We start from the raw sequence: 24170 nt of genomic DNA, 5'->3' as shown, positions 1-24170 counted from the left end.
CATCTCTATAAAGGAAAAAGAAACAGGTTGTGCTGTGACAATCACAGGGGTTGGGTGAGTTTCTTTTAGTCACTGTCACCAAGATTCTTGACTCCTTAATAGTCCGATCCTTCACCTAGAAGTAGTCATTTACTCAAGAGCCAGTCTGGCTTCAGAAAGGGCTGAGGAGCAATTGATACAGTGTTTGCTGCCTGACAACTTCAAGAGAAATGCCAGGAGCAGAACAGAGGTCTGTATACAATGTCTGTCAATATAACCAAGGCTTTTGATACTGTCAGTTACTGTGGAAGAGCATGACAAAATTTGGTTGACCAGAGAGGTTTATCAGTACTGTATGTCAGTTTCATGATGGCATGCTTGCATGGGTTCTAGATAATGAATGGTGCTCTCAAGCTTTCTCAGTCATCAATGGAGTGAAGGAGGGCTGTGTGCTTGCTCCCCTGCTTTTTTTCTTAAAGAGTAATTATCTTTCTTATTTTTATTTTTTCCACTTAATAGTATTTTATTTTTTCCAATTATATGTAAAAATAGTTTTCAACATTCACTTTTATAAAATTTTGAGTTTCAAATTTTTTCTCCCTCCCTCCCTTGCCCCATCCCCAAGATGGCAAGCAATCTGATATAGGTTATACATGTACAATCATATGAAACATATTTCCACATTATTCATGTTGTAAAAAAAAAAGAATCAGAACAAAAGGGAAAAACCATGAGAAAAAAAACAAACAAAAAAAGAAAATAGTATGCTTCAATCTGCATTCACACTCCATCAGTTCTTTCTTTGGATGTGGATAGCATTTTCCATCATGAGTCTTTTGGAATTGTCTTAGATCATTGTACTGCTGAGAAGATCTAAATCTATCAAAGTTTATCATTGCACAATGTTGCTGTTACTGTGTACAATGTCTTCCTGATTCTGCTCACTTCACTCAGCATCAGTTCATGTAAGTCTTTCTAGGTTTTTCTAAAACCAACCTGCTCATCATTTCTTATAGCACAATAGTATTCCATCATAATCGTATACCACAACTCTTTCAGCCATTCCCCAATTGATGAGCATCCCCTCAATTTCCAATTCTTTGCCACCGCAAAAGAGCTGCTATTAATATTTTTTGTACATGTGGGTCCTTTTCCATTTTTTATGATCTCTTATCAAAGGGTATGCACAGTTTTATAGCCCTTTGGGCATAGTTTTAAATTCCTTTCCAGAATGGTTGGATCATTTCACAACTCCACCAACAATGCATTAATATTCCAATTTTCTCACATCTTCTCCAACATTTATCCTTTTCCTTTTTTGTCATATTCATCAATCTGATAGGCATGAGGTGGTACTTTGGAGTTATTTTGATTTGCATTTCTCTAATCAACAACAAAGAGAATTTTTATATGACTATAGAGACTTTAATTTCTTCATCTGAAAACTGTCCATTCATATCCTTTGACCATTTATCAATTGGAGAATGACTCGTATTTTATAAATTTTATTCAGTTCCCTATACATTTTAGAAATGAGGTCTTTATCAGAAACACTGGTAGTCACAGTTGTTTGCCAGCTTTCTGCTTTCCTTCTAATATTCATTTCATTGGCTTTGTGCAAAAACTTTTTAATTCAATGTAATCAAAATTATCCATTTTGCATTTCATAATGTTCTTTATCTCTTGTTTGGTCATAAATTGTTCCCTTCTCCATAGATCTGACTTGTAAAGTATTCCTTGCTCTCCTAATTTGCTTATGGTATTATCCTTTATTTCTAAATCATGTACCCATTATGACCTTATCTTGGTGTGCAGTTTAAGATGCTGATCTATACCTAGTTTCTGCCATATTATTTTCCAGTTTTCCGAGCAGTTTTTGTCAAATGGTGTTGCTTCCATGCTTTTTAGGCACGATGTTTTCATCGATGTTGTCAGATGTCTTCAACAAGGATAAAAATATCATCAAAGTCAGCTACCACACCGATGGTAAATTATTTAACTTAAAAAAGCTACAAGTCAAGACTGAAGTGAAGGGAGAGTTGGTACTTTGGTTTGCAGATGACTGTGCACTCAGTGCAGCTTCTCTGGCTGAGATGCAACAAAATAATTGTGCTAATTTTTTTTTGTTTTGTTTTTTGGAGGGGGAAAGACAGGGCAATTGGGGTTAAGTGACTTGCCCAAGGTCACACAGCTAGTAAGTGTGTCACGTGTCTGAGGCTGGATTTGAACTCAGGTCCTTCTGACTTCAGGGCCAGTGCTCTACTCACTGTGCCACCTAGCTGCCCTGTGCTTGTGCTAATTTTGATCTAACAATTAACACTAAGTAAACAGGTTCTCCACCAGCCAGCACCACACCATCCATATGTGGAACCACTGGAGAGATTTTGAATGCTATGGATGAATTCACTTACCTTGGCAGTATACTTTCCAGGGATGTACACATAGCTGATGAGGTTAATACATGGACTGTCAGAGTTAGCTCAGTTTGTGGAAGGCTCTGAAGGAAAGTGTGGGAAAGAAGAGGTATTACACTGCCCCCCCAAACTGAAGGTCCACAGCCCCATTGTGCTGACCTCATTGTTGTATGCCTGTGAAACCTGGACAGTATACCAGCAACATGGCAGGAAACCGAATTGCTTCCATCTGAATTGTTTTAGGAAGATTCTGAAGACCACCTGGCAAGACAAAGTACTGGACAGTGCAATCCTTTCTCAGCCTGAATTGTCAAGAATTCAAAATCTCAATTCTGATGGGCTGGCCATGTTGTTTGAATGCCAAAAGCACCTTTGCCTAAAAGACCATTTTGCAGAGAACTCAGTAACACAGGCAAGTACTCACATGGAGGACAGAAGTGATACAAAGACACCCTGAAGGTCTCTCTGAAGAACTGTAGAATTGATTGTGAGACATGGGAGACACTGGCACAGGCCCACCCAGCATGGTGTGCCCACATCAAAGAAGGTTTTGTGCTCCATGAGCAAAGCAGTATTGTAGTAGCTCAAAAGAAACATCAGATGTGCAAATTTAGTGATATCTCCACTCCAAATGCTCATATGGACTATTTTTGCTCAACCTGTGGTAGAGTCTTCTGAGCTAGTATTGGTTTGATCAGTCACAGTAGGACACACTGCACCTTGACCCCAACAGAGTGATGTCATTTTGGTCCTTTTTTGAGAAGGAAGGAAGACAACCAATCAACCAACCAACTGTGTCTATCTAGAGTGTATGCCTATCTCCCAAGCCTCATACAGTATCTCCTATTTGTGTAGCTCCCCCTCAAAACTGCAAGGCTGATGTAGGGGAAGGAGAGAGAGATTCCCTCTAGTCTGAGAAGTGATTTTCTCTCAGGCTGGGAGTTCTTTCTGGTGGCTCTCCTTCAAGCTCCAAATCTGTCCAGGGCTTAGCTATTTAAAACCTGGCAAAGGCTCCTTCCTTTTACTCTGTCAGAGAAAATTATTCACACTTCATAAAGCTACCAGTAGGTGTTAAGACCTAAATACCTTAGATTATGCAAATATCAATAACTTTAATAAATCAGATTAATAAATTAAATACCGACCAACATGACCAACCTTCAATTAACTATGAATGAACAATTAAATATTAATCAGTACCAACACCCTCAATGAACTATATTAATTAGATATAAATCAGCATGAACACCTTTAATTATATTAATAATTAGCTGAATATGAACCAGCAGAATAGCTTTAATTAATACATGGATAATTAATGAAATCTTAATCAACATCAACACCTTTAATAATAATCAGCATTCATTGTGCCGATAATTAATTATTGCTCAACACTGACAACTGTAATTATATTAATCATTAATTGAATATTAATTAACATCGACACCTGTAGTTAATTATATTAGTATCTTATACATTAATACCTTTGATATGTCACCTGTGGAGTGGGGTGGGAGAGGACCAAATTCCCCCTCCCTTAGACTTGTTATTTATATTTTCTCTCTGAATAATCAGACTAAAACAGGGAACCACAGAGTTCCAGATCCTCCAGAAAGCCTAGAACGCACCCGGAAGTGAGACTGAGAAGCGAGCTCTTTGCTTTTGTCTGCTCTTCGGAGGAAGTTGCCCACAATCCTCCGAAAGTAGACCCCTGGGACCCTGTTGTGTAGTGTGTTTGGTCACTATTCTGCACCCCATTTGACCCCCCACCACTGGGCGGTGAGCCCAGCTAGAGTCCTCTTTAGCCCCCCGGGACCTGCCGTGTGGAGGGTCCCCCCTTCCGTGCCCCCTGCCTGGGCTGGAGGGCGCGCGGGAGGCGGAGACCCAGGGAGCGGGAGCGGGACTGGGGCTAGGGGTTCTGCGGGGCTCTGTCGTGGGCTGCTGCGGAGGAAGCCGGGCCCTTTCTCGGGGTCAGGGAAAGACCCTCAGGAGAAGTGTTGGGGGTGAGGGTCGGGGTGGAGCCTCCTAGACACCTGTAGGTTAAAGGATGAGAGAAAAATCTGTTCATACCTTCCTCTATACTCTGACTTCTTCTGGCCCATCACTCGAGCTTTTTCACTAATGATGCATTCGTTCGTGTAGACAAGGGGAGGATGCTTGGCATAGTGGCTAGAGAACTGCCCTTGCAGTCGGAAGATCTTGGTTAATGTCCTGCCTCTGACATACGGGTCAATCTGGGCAACTCACTTCATCTCTCCTTCTGCCCCTCCCAAGACAACTGCTTTAGATTAAGAGCAGGTGCACAGTTGCATTAGTAGAGGGGGTTTCTCATCAGGAGTTCCATGTATTTCACAGGTCTAATACTTAAAAAAAAAATAGAAACTTTTTTTTCTAATTCTCTTTGTGATTAAAATACTTTTAATTATCTTTATGTCGGGGTAAATGTATTATAAATGTTGATTTTTAGTTAAATGTTTGCTACTAAATCTTACTCTTTCAGCCTAAAGTAGATTAAAGAACTGAAATCACTGAACTTCCTTCTGTTTTTGTAATCTCTCCACTTAAGGTAGCAAAATATCTACGCCTTGTACTGTTGTCACAGAACTCTGGTACCATTCAGTAATTTGCCCTGGTCACTGGTCTTCGTTAGTGTAGTTATGATTTCCTAACAATTAGCTTGTTGTTTCTTTGTCTTAAAAGTCTGTTATTTCTCAGGAATTTCCACAGATGAGTTGTTGAAAGGGAATCTTCCTGAAATTTAGGTAATCGATAGAACTTGCTGTCTGTTAGGCTTTGGAAGTTCAGCATGACTGACGTTTCAGCTGCCCAAGCTCCAAAGGAGCTGGAGGGACTTTTGATAGTGAAGGTAGAAGAGGAAGATCGTGCCTGGGGACAGGAATCTGACCCTCTTGGAAACAAAGCCTGTATCCAAGAGATCTCCCGCAGGAACTTTAGACACCTCTGCTACCAGGAGACAGGAGGTCCAAGAGATGCTCTGAACCGACTCCAGGAACTTTGTCATCAGTGGTTGAGGCCTGACATACACACAAAGGAGCAGATCCTGGAGTTCCTGGTGTTGGAGCAGTTCCTGACTATCCTGCCTGATTCACTGCAGACCCAGGTCCGTGATCACCATCCAGAGAGTGGAGAAGAAGCTGTGACGTTGGCAGAGGATTTAGAGAGAAACCTTGGTGCACCAGGAAAACAGGTGAGAAGAGATCGCTTGTGGGAGACGAAGGGCTTTATGCTGTGGAATCACAGCTACAGGAGAAATACTGCCAGCCTTCAAACTTCCTTAGTCCCATCAGAGCTACCAGTTTCTTTATCAGTTTCCTTTTCCTGCTCCCTACTGCCATTAAAAACCAAATGACTTTTTTTTTGGCCAGTTTTGCCTTTCCTAACCAAAGTTCATTGTAGTCACTTACCTAACATTTTATTTCCAAGCCTTCATGATTGTTTTGCAAGCCCAACTATGTATAATTGTTCCCAGGTCCAAACCTATGCACTAGGATGTGAAGGGCTTTTAGAGAAGGCGACATCTGTAGGAGTGTCACGGGATTTACAGAATGCCCATTTCCAGCCAGTGGAGACCCAGATTCCACATGAAGAAGGTAAGTTTTTGAACTTCATCTGAGGAAGAGATAGCCCAGGAATCATTTATCATTGTCAATTATATCTCCTCAGATTTTACCCACTGAGGGAAACTAGATCTTCTGACTTCCATCCCAGTGTATTTTCTACTCTATGCTGGTCTGGGTTGCCTTTCATGTAAAAATTTACTTCCTATGTATTTTAAGTTCTTTTCCAACTCTTGTCATTCAAATAAAATAATGTCCCATAATTTTCTTCCTGCACTATTATCTGGATGGAATTGAAGCATTGTTTTCAGCTGTCACCAAAGCCATATTCCAGATAATCACAATAATAACTTCAAAAATGATAACAAACAAAACGCTTTAGTGCATGGGTTCATGAGTTTGTAGGTAACAGAGAGAGAACCCAAATCCAGGGCTTCTGACGCTAAGTCCAGTATTCTTTCTCATATTTCATATTGCCTGCTGTGTTCTTTTCCACTGCAGTAAACTCTTTACTAACTTTACTGAACTGTTGTAAGAAAACACTCTATAAATTCTAAAGAACTTTATGAATATGATCTATTGTGATTATTACCCTCAGTGTTTATTATTAAAATCTATATACCAAAGTACAAGCACGTTATGTTTTAAAACACTCAAAGAATTTTGAAGCTGGGGCTCAACTCCCTCATTTTATAGATGCAGAAATCCAAGATCCAGAGAGTCAATAACTGGCCCAAGAAAGAGAAATAGAAAATTAGAAAAGAGAGCATAAAGCACATAGATAATTAGTGACAAAACTGGAACTAGCATCATGGGATTTAGAGCTTTACATAGGAAGTTGGAGCTCATGCGGTCCACCCGCCCCCTCGTTTTTCAGGTAAAGAAGCTGAGGGTCCAGAGGGAAATGACTTGCCCGTGGTTACACCGCTTGTGAGTGTTAGATCTTCTGATGATTCCCTGGCCAGCATTCTTTCCCTGAACCACATTGAGGCTCCCTACTCGTGGTCTAATTTACTTTACACTATGATATGCCACCTACAACATTCGTCGTTTTGATTCATTCAGGCCCTCCTGTGGTCTCGGTTGGCCTCCGTGTAAAATTAAGTACCCTCTGGTTCTCAGTTTTTACTCCGTTGCCTCTTCTGACATCTTCCAAAAATTCCACCCTCACGCTTCCAGTGCCCCCTTTTTCTGATTTTCCTGTTGCGTCTCAGCCTTATTTCGCCACTGAAAAGCCTCATAAAATCTCATAGTTGGGAGGGAGCTCAGAGGCTCTTTAGTCCAATTTGTACTTGAACAAGAATCTCCTCTAAAATATATTTTACAGATTGTCAATGTATATTTGCTTTTCAATCCTCCAATAAAGGAGCAAACACTGATGCTTTGGGTGGCCCATCCACTTTTGGATGTTTCTAATTGTTAGGAAACTTTTTGACATCAAGCCTAAATGTGCTGCCTTGCAATTTAGAACTGTTGCTTCTTATTTTACCCTCAGGGACTAAGGACACGATCCTTGATCCTTCTTCCGTGTGACAGCCTTTCAAATAATTGAACATACCCGTTCTCTTGTCTCACAATCCTAGGTTTCCTTCACCATCCTGGCTGCCTTTTTCTTGCCTCTTTCTGTCTTATCAACATCCTTCCTAAAATGTGATGTCTCAGACTAAACACAGTATTCCATATATGATCTAACCAGAATAGAGCCTCTTTTCAAGATGTTTCATTTTTCTTAATGTCCCCCTAAGATTGCATTCATTCTTTTGACTTCCATACCACATCACAGTCATAATGATTTTACCATCCATTTAAACACTTAGAATTCTTTCAGGTGAACTAAAACAATTCTAGTTACGTCTCCACCATTTTGTACTTGTGAAGTTGACTTTTTGAATCCAAGTGTTAAGAATTTATATTTATTTCTACTAAACTTAATTATATTTGCTTTCTCATAATCTAGTACAGGGCTGTCCAACCTTAGGTTTTTATTGAAACAACAGACAATCTATTTTGATTTGCCATTTTAGTGAGAGCTCTGCTGTAGCTCAGCTTCGTTTACTAAAGCATTTATGTAAATTTCTATGCCTGTAGGCTGGCCACGTAAATCACACTGTGGGCCTCAAGTGGTCCGCCCTGATCTATATCAAATATATGACAAATACTAAGTCTCTGCCCATTCCTAGACAATCTCTGTTATCGACTTATATATGTATATTCCTAGGTCATCCTTTTGCAATATGAGTTACAGTTTCCCCTGTAACCCTTTCCTAAAATGTTTTCCCTCCTCTTGTGCCCCTCTCGCCCTTTTTGTCCCTTATTAAGCCATGTCACTAGCCATGGCTAGAAAGTTGAGTCCATAGTCTTTTCAACTCCTTCCTTATTCATGTAGTCTGTTTATAGTTTCAGATGGTAAGACCAGATGCAGTGCAACAAAGTTGTCTCCAAAGCAAGCACTTTTGAAGGAAATGGAACCACATGAGGAGATAACTAATAAGTTTAATGGAGAAATTCTACAGGCTCCTGAAGATGGAGAAGCATGTGAACATGATGTCAGGTTAAAAAATCAATGGGGAAAGCCCACAGGCAATGAACAACATAAGCATGGTGAATCAGAAACGAACTTCATCCAGAACTTAGTTCAGAATTCAATTCAAAATCAAAGCCATCAAATAGGGGAGAAAGCCTATAAACATGTTGAGCATGAGAGGACCTTTAATCACAGTACAGGTGTAGTGGAACATCAGAAGAACCACATAGGAGACCAATCCTCTAGATGTGAAGAATGTGGGAAAATTTTCAGTTCAAATAATGGTCTAATTCGACACATGAGAATCCATACTGGAGTGAGACCCTACAAATGTAATGAGTGTGGAAAAGCCTTTTGTCAGAGATCAGTTCTTAATCAACACCAGAGACTCCATAGTGGAGAGAAGCACTATCAGTGTAATGAGTGTGGCAAGGCCTTCAGTCAGAATGCAGGGCTTTTTAATCATCTTAAAAAACACACTGGAGAAAAACGCTTTCACTGTAATCAGTGTAGCAAAAGCTTTACTCGACAGTCGATCCTTATTCAGCATCAGGGAGTTCACACTGGAGAGAAACCCTACGAGTGTAATGAATGTGGGAAAGCCTTTGTTTATAACTCATCCCTTTTTTCACATCAGGAAATCCACCACAAAGAAAAACATTTTAAATGTAATGAATGTGGGAAAGCTTTCTGCAGGAAAACAGGCCTTACTGAACATCAGAAAATCCATTATGTGGAGAAATCCTATGAAAATGATGAATGTGGGAAATCCTTCAATCAGAGTGGAAGCCTCATTGAACATCAGAATAACCACACAGAAGAGAAACATGAACATGAGGAAGGTGAGAGCTCTTTTAGTCAAAACACAGGATTCACTGAGCATCAAAACCATTCAGCAGAGAAACACTATGACCATGAGATAAATGAAAAAAGCCATAGTTCAAGTACAGGTTTTGCTCAACATCAGGTGGAGAAACACTCTGGACAGACTGAGGATGAGACAACCTATAGTCAGGGTACGAGTCTTACAGAACGTCAGACCATCCAGACTGGTGAGGAACAGTTTGAAGAAGATAAGAGTATAGCAAGCTTCGATCATAGTACAAACATGGTTGAACATCAGAGATCCTACACTACAGACCAACCATACAAATGCGAAGAATGTGGAAAAACTTTCAGTGCCAAAGCTGGCCTTATTCGACATAAGAAAATTCACACTGGGGAAAGACCCTATAAATGTGAGGAGTGTGGCAAAGCTTTTTGCCAGTTGTCAGCCCTTAATCAGCATCAGTCTGTCCACACTGGAGAGAAACGGTATAGATGTAATGAGTGTGGCAAAGCCTTCAGTCAGAACACAGGGCTTTTTTATCATCTCAGAGTCCATACTGGGGAAAAACCCTTTCAGTGTAACTTATGTGGTAAAAAGTTCAGTCGGCGCTCAATACTTATTAAACATCAGAAAATTCACTGGAGGAGGGCTTTGGTAGCATGACAAATAGAAAGTTTGCCAACCTGCTTTTGCCTTATTGGCATGTGATTAAGTTCTAGAAAATTTGTGTAATGACCAAGAAAATCAGGTAGCATTTCTAATGGAGTAAATTGTGCCTTACTCCTTTCACACCTGAACATGCTTTGGAACAAGGTGCTCAAATTCACTTTGATGCATCTAACAGTGTTTCCTGGATTTAGTGATTGGGAGAATATTTATCATTATGCCCCGGGGTCACAAGCCAGTATATTTCAGTGGTAGGTTGGTGGTATATTTTTATGGAATGATGATGTAGAAGCGTTTACTCAGAGAATTGCATTTTCTTACATTCAGTTGCAAAAATTAAGCTCTTATTATGGGGTAGGCATTATTCTAAGCCTTGGGTATTAATGAAAAATGACATAATCCTCTCCCTAGGGGTAAAATTATGAAGTTGTGCCATAACTACTTGTGATAGACTTGTATCTGGTGCCTAATTCCAATGCTGTCAAACTACTTGGTTTCCTTGTGATTCTAAAGATTGGTTGCTTTGCATTAAGCATGACTAAATTGTGTCTTAGAGCCAAAATTTTTCCAAATAAATCTTAGATTTTATAATGAAATGATCAGAAAATAAGAGTTCAGCATACTAGTATGTAACTTAGCAATTTTTCAATGTAGTAGTAGTGTTCTTGGTAATAATGTTTAGTGGGGATTTTGAAGGATACAAGTACCTTTTTCATACCCTAGTCTTAAACCTTGTAGGTCCTGCCTTGGTTTTATCACTATGCCACGGCTGATCAGTTTTGGGGGGACTGATTGACAATAACAATGCACAAAAAACTAACACTAATTAATTTACAGTAGAAGACATTGGTTCCAAGAAATAGAACCGTTCATTTCCAGAGGGCATTTTCCCTGTTGATTGATTTATATAGCAAACCAAATTACTTCCTAGAAGTTTGCTTGCTAAGTACAGAATTCAGAGCCGGGGAGATTGAATGTTCTCAAATTGTAACTTTGTTAAGCCGCAGTAGTTCAGTAGAATATCCTTCTCTACAGCAGAGTAGATGCGAAGGCTATTCTCCTTGTTTCCCTCTAAAACTGAGGAGCAAAGCAAACTTTTCCCAATTTGTTTTGGTTTTCTAGTACTTCACATCTTTATATTAAATAGTGATTCTATGATCAACCTAAGTTATGCATAAGACACTGTTGTGTTCCTTTGTGAGTTTCTTTAAGATTTCAAAAAATAGCCTATATTTCCATTTCCCCCAAAATGACAGTTTGAATACCTCATCCTACCCCCAAGGGTTTAAAATTTTACGTTTCTCTCCAAAGAAGTAGATCCGAAATCAGGGTACTTTCTCCATTTTGTCCAGTGCTGGACAAAAAACCTGGCAAATCCTTATTCTTATTTTTCTAGATCCAGAGACCTACACTTTTTGATTTCCATGGTTCTGCCTCCTTTCAAGACCTAGCAATTTTATACTAATGGTGCACATGTTCAGTGGGCTGTTTCCTGATTGCCCCCAGAAGGGCTTCCCGTAGCTGCTAATTCAGTCTGTCTTGTGGATTCTTTTTAAGTCTTACCAAGGTTCTCCCTTTTCTGACCTCACCTTTTCCTTAATGCCCTTCTTGAGAGTCATCTTTTTCTTCTCTTGAATTTTGTGGCAAGGAAAACATCAATAAGTTTCTCACGACAATCATAACCTCTTTATTTTGATACCAATATAAAGATACTTGACTTAAACTTGGCTACGATGTATTAGTAATAAATGAAAATTCAGAGGCAAACTTACGAGTTGTGTATGCTTTTTATGTCTGCGGTCTTAGCTTCCTCCATGTTGACAGAGGACCATTGCTTACTTAGCATTCAGAATTCTCTCTGTGCTTATATTCTCTTCAGATTCTGGAGACTTTTTCTCCCATTTTGCCTCTATGAGAAGAGGCTTGTTGTACTTTACCTGGGTCTGTGGCCAATTCGATTATTCCCAGGTAAATTAATATCCTACCACATGAGACAAGTTGTGCAGCCTTGTATCAATTGAAAGAAGCTCAAAGTGTTTGATAGTGTATCAGTAAATAATTTTTTTAAACAGACCTATAATTTCATTGGTATAGGGAACTCTCAGTGGGGAAAATTCCTGTACCAATGCAGATTGACATAGTTTATAGTTCTAGAAGGTTACTTGGGGCACTAGACTTGCCCTGGAGTCACATAGCCAGTATATTTCAGAGGTAGGTTGGTGGTATATTTTTATGGAATGATGAGAGTTAGAAGTGTTCACTCAGAGAAATGCATTTTCCTACATTCAGTTGCAAAAATTAAGCTCTTGTTATGGGGTAGGCATGATTCTAAGTTTGGGGTATTAATGAAAAATGACATAATCCTCTCCCGAGGGGTACAATAGCTGGAATACTGGACTCAAGAGTCAGCAAGATCTGAATTTAAATCCTAACTCAAGTGTTTACTAGCTGTGTGATCTTGGGCAGAGTTACTTAACCTCTCAGACTCAGTTTCCTTATCTGCAAAATAGGGATAGTAATAGTGCCCACTTCCTAGGATTGTTGTGAGGATCCATGGGATAAAGCACTTTGCAAACCTTCAAGTGTCATATAAATTCTAGTTATGATGAGAGATGAAGCATGTACACAAGTCACCATAATAAAATTGGAATGTAATTAAATGCATAGGGGAGGTCAGACAGGTATTTGAGGAGATTAGGATCATTTCTAGCTGGAGGTATCAGAGGTAGCTTTTATGGAGGAAATGAGACTTGAGTTAGGGAGGAGAGGTGGTTGTGTCAATAAATGGCATTCTACTTTGTTCCTAGCATTTCTGATTTGGACAGCATTTTAGTGTCATAGGAAGTATGCAGGATCTGGTGCCAGAGGTGCTGGGTTCAAATGCTGACTCTCCTGTGTGTCACAGCCCCTCTAGACTTCAGTTTCTTTTTCTGCTTAGTGAGGGGTCAGTCAATATTAACATTTATTAAGTACTTCTATGTGTCAGGCACTGTGCTAAAAGCATTGGGGATATAAAAAGAGACAAAACACAGTCCCCACTCTCAAGGCGCTCACAATCTAATGGAGAAGAACAAGAAAATAAATAGGTACAAATAAGCTATATATAGGAAAATTGTAAATAATTAAGAAAGGGAAAGGTATTAGAATTAAGAGGGGTTGGGAAAAGCCTCCTGTAGAAGATGGGCTTTTACTTGAGACTTAAAGGAAGCCAAGGAAGTCAGTAGGTAAAGACGAAGAGAAAGAGCATTTCGGGCATGGGGGACAGCCAGAGAGAATGCCTGGAACTGAGGGGGAGTGTCTTGTTCGTGAAATAGCTGGGAGGCCAGTGTCGCTCGATTGAAGAGAGTCATGTCACTATATGGGTAAGAAGACTAGGAAGACATGAGGGGGCCCGGTTACTAAGGGCTTTGAAAGCCAGAAGACTTTGCATTTGATCCTTGAGGCCATAGGGGGCCACTGGAGGTTATTGGGTAGAGAGATGACATGGTCAAAGCAGTGCTTTATAGGAAAATCACTTTAGTGGCTAAGTGGATTGGGGTGGGGAGAGACTTGAGGCAGCAGATCCACCAGCAGGCTATTATAGTAGTCCAGGTTAAGGTGGTAGAAGCTTGTACCAGGGTGGTGGCAGTTTCAGAAGAGGGGAGGAGACATTGGAGAGATGCTGCAAGGGTGAAATTGACAGGCCTTGGCAACAGATTAGATGGGGGGGGGGGCAGAGCGAGAGAGAGTGAGAAGTCTAGGATGACTCCTAGGATGAGCCTGAAGGCCTAGGAGGATGGATTGCTCTCTACAGTAATAGGGAACTTAGAAGGGGGAGCGAGTTTAGGAGGAAAGATAATGAATTCAGTTGGGGATGTGTTGTGTTTGAGGTGTCTACTGAACATCAAATATGAGACGTCTAAGAGGTGAGCACAGAGGTTGGGGCCAGATGGATAGATTTGGGAATCATCAGCATAGAGATGGTTATTAAATCCATGGAAGCTGATGAGGTCACCAAGTATAGAGGGAGGAGAGGGCCCAGGACAGAACCTTGTGGGACAACTATGATTAAAGGGCGTGATCTGGATGAGGATCCAGCAAAGGAGACAGAGAAGCAATAGTTGGAGAACCAGGGGGAATGGTGTCCCGAAAACCCAGAGAGAAGAAATTATCTAGAAGAATGAGGATTGAGAAAAGACCATTGAATTCAGTAACTTTGGAGAGACCAATTTTGGTGGAATGTTAAGGTAAGAAGCAGGATCACTAGGGGTTAAGTTAAAAAGAGAATGAGAGAAAAGAAAGTGGAAGCAACCATTGTAGATGGCTTTGTCAGGGAATTTAGCTACAAGGGCAGAAGAAAGGATCAAGTGAGGGGTTTTTGAGGGTGGGGGAAAGATAAGCATATTTATAGTCAATAGGAATGAGTCAGTAGATGGGAAGAAATTGAAAATTAATGATAGAATGGGAATAACAGAGGGGTTGGGATGGAATGAGATTGCTTAAGCAGGTAGAGGGGTCAGACTTGGTAAGGAATAAGGCCATCTCATCATGTGAGATGGGGTGGTTGGACCCAATGACTTCTAAGGTCTCTTCTAGCTTGAAATCTATGATAGCAGGATCATTTGAGTTCCTACTTCATTCTAACAAAAGTTCTATGACTTTTAGAATGATTTTGTCTCATTAAATTTAAGTGAGCATCTTAGTCATGAGATCACCTTGATTTTGAGAGGCTGCACAATGAATGTAGGAACGAGGCTTTCCTAATGACTCTGCTTAGAGAATTCACCGCTGCCCTTTCTGGAAAGGTGAACATTATTGCAGGGAAAATTAGTTGCCCATAATAACCACATTTGAGAAATTATTCCATGGAAATAGAAGACATAGGTACTATTCTTTGACAGTGTTTCTACATCCCTTACTTGAGTGTTCAACAGTGAGTAATGACTTATTGTTGGGCCTCTCTCCTGAAATTGTTTACAGGCAGCTTTCAGGAGGGTGACATCTTCTTTACAGAGGGTAGTAATAATTGATGTTTACATTACACTTTAAGGTTTACAAAGTCTATTCCAGCTGAAATTTTCAAGGCAGGAAGTCCACTGCTCATACAAAAACTGACCAAAATCTGCCAGGTAATATGGCAAGAAGAGGTTATCCCCAGGAGTTCAATGATGCCTCCATTGTCCATTTCTATAAAGGAAAAGGAAATGGGTTGTCATGTGACAATCACAGGAAGGGTTTCTCAGTCATAGCTGGCAAGATTCTTCTCAGAGTCCTTCTTAATAGGCTAATCCTTAGGTAGATGGTCATCTATATAAGAGCCAGTGTGGCTTCAGAAATGGCCAAGGAACTGTTGATATGGTGCTTGTTGCCCAATGACTCCAAGAGAAATGCCAGGAGCAGAACAGAGGTCTGTATACCATATTCATCAATCTGACCAAGGCCTTTGATACTGTCAGTCATGAGGGCTTGTGGAAGATCCTGGCAAAATTTGGTTGCCCAGAGAAATTCATCAGCATTGTATGCCATGACAGTATGCTTGCACAGATTCTGGATGATGGATGGTGTTCTTAGAGTGAATCAGGGCTTTTTAGCATGATTTTCTCAGCAACGTTGTCAGATGCCTTCAGCAGGGGTGAAAATGGCATGAAGGCCAGCTACCACACTGATGAGGAGAAGAGTTGGTGTGTGATGTTTTTGTTTGCAGATGATGGTGCACTCAATGTAGCCTCTAAAGCTGAGATGTAACAAAATATGAGTCGATTCTCTGCTTCCTGTGCTAATTTTGGCCTAACGATCAACACCAAGAAAACACAGGTTCTCCTCCATCCATACATGGAACCATTGGTAGCAGCAGATGGAGAGATTTTGAATGTTGTGGATAAGTTCACTTACCTTGGCAGTATACTTTCCAAGGATGTGCACATAGATGATGACATTGATGCACACATTACCAGAGCTAGCTCAGTGTTTGGAAGGCCTGGAGGGAAAGTGTGGGAGAGAAACTGCCTGCCAAACTGAAAGTCCACAGAGCCATTGTGCTGACCTCGTTGTTGTATGCCTGTGAAATTTGTACAGTATACCAGCGCCATGCTAGGAAACTGAATTGCTTCCCTTTGAATTGTCTTAGGAAGATTCTGAAAACCACCTGGCAGTTAAGGTATGGGATACTGAGGTCCTTTCTTAAGCTAAACTGCCAAGCATGGAAACTCTACTGCAGAGAGCACAACTCTAATGAGCTGGCCATCGTGTTCAAATGCTAAATGTATGTTTGCCTAAAAACCCATTTTATGGAGAAGTCACACAAGACAAGCACTCACACGGTGGTCAGAAGAAGCAATACAAAGACACTCTCATGGTCTCTCTGGAGAACTTTGGAATCAATTGTGAGACACGAGAGACACTGGTATGGGATCATGCCTGCATCAAAGAAGGTGCTGTGCTCCATGAACAAAGCAGAATTGCAGTAGCTCAAAAGAAATGTGAGACATGCAAATTTAGAAACATCTCCATCCAAGTGTTCATGTGGACTATTTATGCCCAACCTGTGGTAGAGCCTTCTGAGCTTGTATTGGTCTTTTCAGCCACAATAGGACACACTGTACCTTGACCCTGACATAGTAATATCATTTTGGTTCTCTTTGAACATGAAGGACAACAACCATTAACTAGCAGTTGGCCTTGAAAATTGCTTTGAAGAGCCATTAAACTTCTATTAGAAATCAGAAGAGGGGAGGTAATAAAAGCTGGCAGGCTTTTCTGCCATTCAAGCCACCATGGCAAAGCCAACATTCCCTTTACATGTGTATTCCAAAAATAACAAACGTAGCAGTGTTGGGATGGGGTTGGTTGATGAGCTGGGTTGTCTCATCACATTTATTTCCCCCTCATCCTACTACTGATTTGTTGCTTAGAAGAGTTTCCCAATGCAAATATTCCTTCTCTGCTTTGGGAAGTTGTATGGGAAGATAGAGAGACAGAGACAGGAAAGTACCACAAGATTGGAAAAGAGCCAATGTTGATGCAATTCAAAAAGAAAAAGGTTGGGGTGAGGGGGTCAGAGAAGGAGAGTGATAAAAAAAACTATAGACACTGGATTTGATTTCAAACAAATCATCAAAGATGGGAATGAGTCAAGTAGTAGTCAGTGATGACCTATAACTAAATGTGATCAGCTCTAGTCCTGATAATCTTGTTACCCAGCAGAACTTATGGCTCAGATTTTTTTTCTTTTCCATAGGTATTTTCCTCATATTTGCAGAGTGCTAATAATGATGCTACTGACAATTAATGACTTGTCTGTTTTATTGTTTTCTTTGATGCATATTAATTACATAATTATTATTTCATTATTACTTTATAGATTATATGTTTAAGGAATAATTTAGTATTATTGGTTACAAAATATATTTATCATTACCACAATTTTATATTGTATATTGTGTACCTAATCCGTTCCATTGACCAACCTATTTCTTACCTGGTACTAAATTGTTTTCATAGCTTTGATCTGGTATGGCTAGGTCCCCTTCCTTCCTATTTTTTTCCATTGATGGCTGTGATATTTTTGACCTTTTGTTTCTCCAGATGAATTTTGTTATTCTTCCTATTTCTACAAAGTAATTATTTTGCAATTTGGTTATTGTAACATTGGATAAGTAAATTAAATTAGGTAATATTGTCATTTTTTGTTATATTGGTTGGCCTACCTATGAGTAATGAATATTTCTCCAGTTATTTAGATCTGTCTTTATGTGAAAACACGTGAAGAACCTATATGAAGAATATTTTGTATTTGTGTTCATAGTTCCTTTGTGTGTCTTAGCAGGTAGGCTCCCAAGTATTTTATATTGTCCATGGTTATTTAAAATGGATTTTCTCTTTCTATATCTTCCTTCTACATTTTATGGATATTATGCAGAAATGCCAATGTTTTGGAGGTTTATTTTATATTCTGCAACTATGCTGAAGTTGTTAGTTGTTTCAGTTAGTTTTTTAGTTGAGGTTCTCTAAGGTTCTCTATAAGATAATACAAAAAAGTAATAATTTTGTTTCCTCTTTGCCTTTGCTTATTTCTTCAATTTTTTTCTTATCTTATTGCTACAGGTGGCATTTCTAGTGCAATATTGAATAAGAATGGTGATACTGGACATCTTTGCTTCACCCTTCATCGTAATGGAAAAACTTTTAGCTTATTCTTATTAAAGATAATGCTTATTTTTTATTTTAGATAGATACTACTTATCATTTTAAGAAAAGCTTCATATGTTCTTATCTTCTAGTTGTTGTTTTTTTAAACAGGGATGGGTGTTATGTTTTGTCAAAAGTTTTTTTTCTGCTTCTACTGAAATACTCAAATAATCAAATGATTTCAGTTGGTTTTGTTATCAATATGGTCAATTATGCTCAAAATTTTCCTAATATTGAACTAGCCCTGCATTTCTGGCACAAATTCCTGTAGTCTCTTTGCTAATAATTTATTTAATATTTTTGCATCAATTCAATAGAGAAATTGGTCTATAGTTTTCTTTCTCTGTTTTGAGTCTCACTGGTTTAGGTATCAAGGCCAAATTTGTGTCATCAAAGGAATTTGGCAGAACTCCTTCTTTACCAATTTTTCCAAACAGTTTATGTAGAATTGGAATTAATTTTTCTTTAAATGTTTTGTAGAATTCACTAGTAAATCTACTTGGTCCTGCAACTTTTTTTCTTTAGTACTTAATTTATGGCTTGTTCAATTTCTTTTTCTAAAATAGGGCTTCTTAAATATTCTATTAACATAAGAAATTTTTATTTTTGTAAATATTCACCCATTTCATTTAGATTGTCCATTTCATTGGCATATAGTTGGATAAAGTAGCTCTTTATAAGAGCTTTTATTTTTCATTAGTAGTGAATTTACCTTTTTCATTTTTTATACAGGTAATTTGGCTTTCTTCTTTTAATCTTCATCAAATTAGCTAATGGTCTATTTTATTGTTTTTTCTAAAGCTCCTAGTTTTATTTTTTTGATTCAATTTTGTTTAAATTTCAAGTTTGTTGATCTCCCCTTTGATTTTTCAGAATTTCTTTTGTGGTGTTTAATTAGGGGTTTTAATTCATTGGTTTTCTAGGTTTCTTTATTTGTACATCCAAGCCATTGAACTGCCCTTCATTTCTTTTTTTGATTAAGTAATTTAGAGATATAAATTTTCCCCTAAATACTGCTTTGACAGCATTCCACAAATTTTGGTAACTTGTCTCATTTTTTTTATTCTAATGAAATCATTGATTGTTTCCCTAATTTGTTCTTTGACTCATCCATTCTTTAGGATGTTTAGTTTTCAATTAGTTCTTAATCTTTGCTTCATCTTTCCTTTGTTAAATGTAATTTATTTATTTTGCATCAGGGTCAGAAAAAGATACATTTAATATTTCTGCTTTTCTGCATTTATTTGTGAGATTTTCATGCCCTGATACATGGTCAATTTTTGTGAATGTGTCATATACATCTGAGAATAGATATTTTCTTTTCTATTACCATTCAGTATTCTCTAGAGATCTAATATATCTAATTTTCTAAAATTTTATTTGGGTCCTTACCTTTATTCTTGTTCATTTTTTTGACTTGATTTATCTAGGTCTGAGATGGGTAAATTAAGGTCTTTCACTATATTTTAATTTTCTAATTTCTTCCTGTAACTCTTTTAACTTTTCCTTTAAGAATTTAGATACTACGCAATTTGGTGTATATATGTTTAGTATTGATATTAATTCATTGTCTAAGCTACCTTTTAGTAAAATATAGTTTCACTGATTTATGTCTTTTAATTAGGTTTATTTTTGCTTTTGCTCTGTCTGAGAACATAATTGCTATCCCCATCCTTTTCACTTCAGCTAAAGCATAATAGATTCTGCTACACTCCCTTATTTTAACCCTGTTTATACTTATGTTTCATCTGTGTCTTTTGTAAACAATATATTATTGGATTCTGTTTTCTAATCCATTCTGCTATACTCTTCCATTTTATGGAAGAACTAACCCATTTTTTTCCCTGTAGGATTTTACTCAGTTTTGCTGGGTAGGTTATTTTTGATTGTAAGCCTAGATCCTTTGCCTTCTGGAATATCGTATTTCAAGCCCTCTGCTTCTCTGTTGTGGTAACAGCTAAATCTTGTGTGATCCTGATTTTGGCTCTTTAGTATTCTTGCTTTATCATTGCTAACATTATTTTCCCTCCTCTATTTGGGAGCTCTGGATGTTGTCTATAATATTTTAGGGAGTTTTCATTTGGGGGTTTCTTTCAGGAGGTGACAGATTTTTTGATTTATACTTTGCCTTCTGATTTTAAGCTATATGGATAGTTTTATGATTTCTTGAATTATGTTGTCTTGGTTCTTTTTTCGTTCAAGACTTTCAGGTAGTCTACCGATTTTTTTTTTTTTTTTGGCAAGGCAATCAAGGTTAAGTGACTTGCCCAGGATCACACAGCTAGTAAGCGTCAAATGTCTGAGGTCAAATTTGAACTCAGGTGTTCCTGATTCCAGGGCCAGTGTTCTATCAACTGCGCCACCTAGCTGCCCCTCTAGTCCATTGATTCTTAAATTATCTTTCTGTTCAATCTGTTTTCCAGGTCAGTTTTGTTTTTGTTTTTTTTGTATGAGATATTTCACATTTTCTCCTACTTTCAGTCTTTTGGCTTTATTTTATTATTTTCCTTAAGTAACGTTTTGTGCTTCTGACTGGGTCCACTACAAATTTATGTTAAATAACCTCAACTGGACCCTCACTGCTGCTAGACAATCCTACTATACCTCTCTAATCAACTCACTTTCCCACTCTCAAAGCACCTCTTCTCAACCTTTTATCCCTCCTCAAACCTCCCATACTTCCCTCTCTCTCCACCCTTTTGGCCGAGAACTTTCTTCATTTTATAGAAAAAAACTGAGGCCATTTGCCATACTCTCTTTTCTCCCCTCTTCCTCATCTATCATTCGAGTGCCTCCTGACACTCTCTCTTCCTGTTCCACATAATGACATGGCCTTACTCCTTATCAAGGCTAATCCCTCTACTTGTTGAAGCAATCCCATTTCATCCCATCTCCTCCAACAGATTGTTCCTTCTATCATCCCTACTCTTTCATTTATTTTCAGTCTCTCTTCCTGTCTTTTGGTTCATTCCCTACTGCCTACAAACATGCCTGTATCTCTCCTATCTTGGAAAAAAAAAACAAAAAAAACTTTACTTCATCTTTCCATCCCTGCTTGAAAAAGCCATCTACAAGAGGTGTCTCTGCTCTTTTCCTTCTCACTCTCCTCTTAACCCCTTACCATCTAATTTCTGAACCTATCATTTCACTGAAACTGCCCTCTCCAAAGTTATTAATGATCCCTTAGCTGCCAAATCCAGTAGCCTGTGCCCTATCCTCATTCTCCTTGACCTCTGTGGCTTTCGAGACTGTTCATCACTCTGTCCTCCTTGATACTCCTTTCTATCTAGGTTTTTGGGATACCATTCTCTTTTGGTTTACCCCCTACATATCTGACCACTCCTTCCCCATGCCCTTTGCTGGATGTTCCCCCAGATCAGGGCTGTCCAATCTTAGGGTTTTATTGAAACAATAGACAATATATTTTGATTTGCCGTTTTAGTGAGAGCTCTGTGTTAGCTCAGCTTCCTTTACTAAAGCATTTATGTAAATTTCTATGCTTGTAGGTGGGCCGCATAAATCACACTGCAGGCCGCATGCAGCCAGCAGGCTGCATTTTGGACAGCTGTGCCCTAGATCATGCCCTCTAACCCCCTATACCCCTCAGGGTTGTGTCCTCGGTCCTCTTCTCTTCTCACTCTATACTACTTCAGTTGGTGACCTCATCAGTCTGCAAGGATTTAATTACCATCTCTATGTTGATGATTTTCAAATTTACCTATCCTGCCCCAGTCTGTCTCCTGAACTCCAATCTTGCTTCTCCAGTTTCCTCTCAGATATTTCAAACTGGATGTCTGGTAGACATCTTAAACTCAATATGTCCAAAATGAAACTCATTCTCTTTCCCCCTAAAGCCTCCCCCACTCCTACATTCCCTATTACTAGAGAGGGCAATACCATCCTCCCAGTCCCTCAGGCTCACAACCTAGGAGTCTTACTGAATTCTGCACCGTCTCTCACCTGCCATTTCTAATTTTTTTCCAAGGCCTGTTGATTTCACCTTTGCAATATCTCTTGAATACGCTCCCTTATCTCCTCTGACGCTGTCACCATTCTAGTGCAGGCCATCATCAACTCATACCTGGACTAATCTTGACCCCATATGGGGTAGAGACCCACAGATTAAGAAGCACTAAAGGGGTCGTGAGTGGAAAAGGTTTAAGAAGCCCTGGACTTGTAATTGTCTGCTGATGGATCTGCTCGCCTTGGGTGTCTTTACTCCAATGCAATCTCCATTCAGCTGCCAAAGTGATCTTCCTAAAGTGCAGGTCTGACCCTGTCACCCTTCTACTCAGTAAAGTCCAGTCATTCCCATCAGGATCAAATACAAAATTACCTGTTTGGCATTCAAAGCTCTTCATAACGTAACCCCTTCCTACCTTTCCAGTGTCCTTGCAGCTTACTACAGTGACACTGGCCTTCTAGCTGTTTGATGAAAAAGATACTCCATCTTTCAGCTCTAGGCATTCTCTCTGGCCTAGAATATTCTCCCTCTTCTGCTCCAACAACTTACCTCCCTGGCTCCCTTTAAGTCCCAACTAAAATCTCACCTTCTATAAGAAGTCTTCCCCAACCCATCTTCATTCCAGTGCCTTTCCTCTGTTAATTATTTCCTATTTATCCTAGCTATATGTGTGTATGTATGTGTGTATATATATTTGTTTGCAGGTTGTTTCTCCTGTTAGCTTGTAAGTTCCCTTAGGGCAAAGACTGCCTTGCTTCTTTGTACACCCAGTGCTTAGCACAGTGCCTGGCATATACCATAGTAGGTTCTTAATCACTGTTCATTGATTGATTGACAGTGTTCCTTTTCTAGGACCCAAGTGGCATAGTAGATAGAGTGTTGGGCCTGAAGAAGAGATGTAGCCAGCTTCACTATGAGAATGAGACCAGAGTAATAGTTCACATATTTTCACATTAAATATATTACTCATAATGATCCCCAACATCTTATGCTACTATCAGACAACGTTCTTTCCATATTTTGCTCCAGTCAAAGAAATAAGGTCCAATTTAACAATCAGATAATGAAGACAGTTAGTGGATAGGAAATACACATTGGTCAAAATGATTGAGGAGCTAAAACAAACACAAAAACTACCAACCTCTCCTGCTCCTCCCACTTTTAAAAAAATTGGCAAATGACTTTGCTACTGGCTCCTTTCTTGAATTTTTGTCCCTTGAACTTCTGGGTGCTTCTGCTGTTACTCTCCCCAAATTGTAGCTGTGATAGTATCTTGCTTGGTGGAATTGCATTGATTGTTTTCTCCATCCTCATTCCTTTTCTAAAAGGTGGTCGAGGTGAGATTGATAATACGTTGTTAGATAATTTGTTTGGGATAAATCAAATGGTAGACATTTACACTTTTGTTGTTGTTTTCTTTTGTTTGAGTATTGGGTTTCCTAGCTATTGTCACAAGTTTATCATTTAAAATTCCATTTATTTATTTTAAAGAATCATAGGATTACCTCCAATTCCCAGAGAGAACCCGGAAGTGTACGGGAGTGGGCTGGGGTGATTTGTACACTTCGGTTTCCCCCAAACCCGCGGAGACTCGCTGACACACTTCCGGTCTTTGTGGTTAACCTGGCGTGGCTGTAGGGGCGTCTTTCTGATCTAGTGTCGCCTGCCCACCGCGCCTTTGAGCCTGAGCGGGGCTGCACCTCCTCAAAGCGCTCGGGAGGGCGGGCGCACCAGCCTCCTCCCTCCCGGTTGGGTAGTGCGCCGGCGGCCCAGCCGACCCCTCCTCTGCGCACGGAGATCTGGACCCCCCGGTGGGGGGGGGGGCTCCTCTGAACACGGCGCAGCCCAAGAGAAGCCTGGGTCACTGAAAGCGCCAAAACCCAGGGCTGGGCCAGTGACCTGTGTCCCCGGGGCCCTGAACAGCTGGGACTACCCCCCGCCCGGGTTAAAGATTGAGATTTATAAAGCTGAAAGGGATTCTGGAGGGATTATCCGGTACAAATGCCCTGTGAGGAAACAGGCCCTCAGAGGTTAAACCTCCAATTAAGGG

The 24170-nt window shown here is 39.5% G+C and overlaps 1 protein-coding gene across 1 annotated transcript; it reads left to right on the top strand.

The window, feature by feature from the left end:
* Positions 1 to 5199: 5199 nt before the first annotated feature.
* Positions 5200 to 24155, top strand: LOC118857931 (zinc finger and SCAN domain-containing protein 12-like). Its single transcript, XM_036768393.1, has 5 exons — positions 5200 to 5601; positions 5884 to 6004; positions 8369 to 9322; positions 9641 to 9978; positions 23778 to 24155. Exons 1-5 carry the CDS (start codon positions 5200 to 5202, stop codon positions 24153 to 24155), a joined length of 2193 nt encoding a protein of 730 aa, XP_036624288.1.
* Positions 24156 to 24170: the final 15 nt, after the last annotated feature.

Source organism: Trichosurus vulpecula, chromosome 7 (assembly GCF_011100635.1).
Source record: "Trichosurus vulpecula isolate mTriVul1 chromosome 7, mTriVul1.pri, whole genome shotgun sequence".
Lineage (NCBI taxonomy): Eukaryota > Metazoa > Chordata > Mammalia > Diprotodontia > Phalangeridae > Trichosurus > Trichosurus vulpecula.
This window is presented reverse-complemented; position numbering and strand designations above follow the sequence as displayed.

Excerpts from the sequence above, each read along its gene's own strand:
- LOC118857931 (XM_036768393.1), top strand. The coding sequence starts at position 5,200 with ATGACTGACGTTTCAGCTGCCCAAGCTCCAAAGGAGCTGGAGGGACTT. Across the intron at positions 5,602-5,883 it reads TTGGTGCACCAGGAAAACAG|GTCCAAACCTATGCACTAGG; the intron begins GTGAGAAGAGAT and ends AATTGTTCCCAG. Across the intron at positions 6,005-8,368 it reads CCAGATTCCACATGAAGAAG|TTTCAGATGGTAAGACCAGA; the intron begins GTAAGTTTTTGA and ends GTCTGTTTATAG.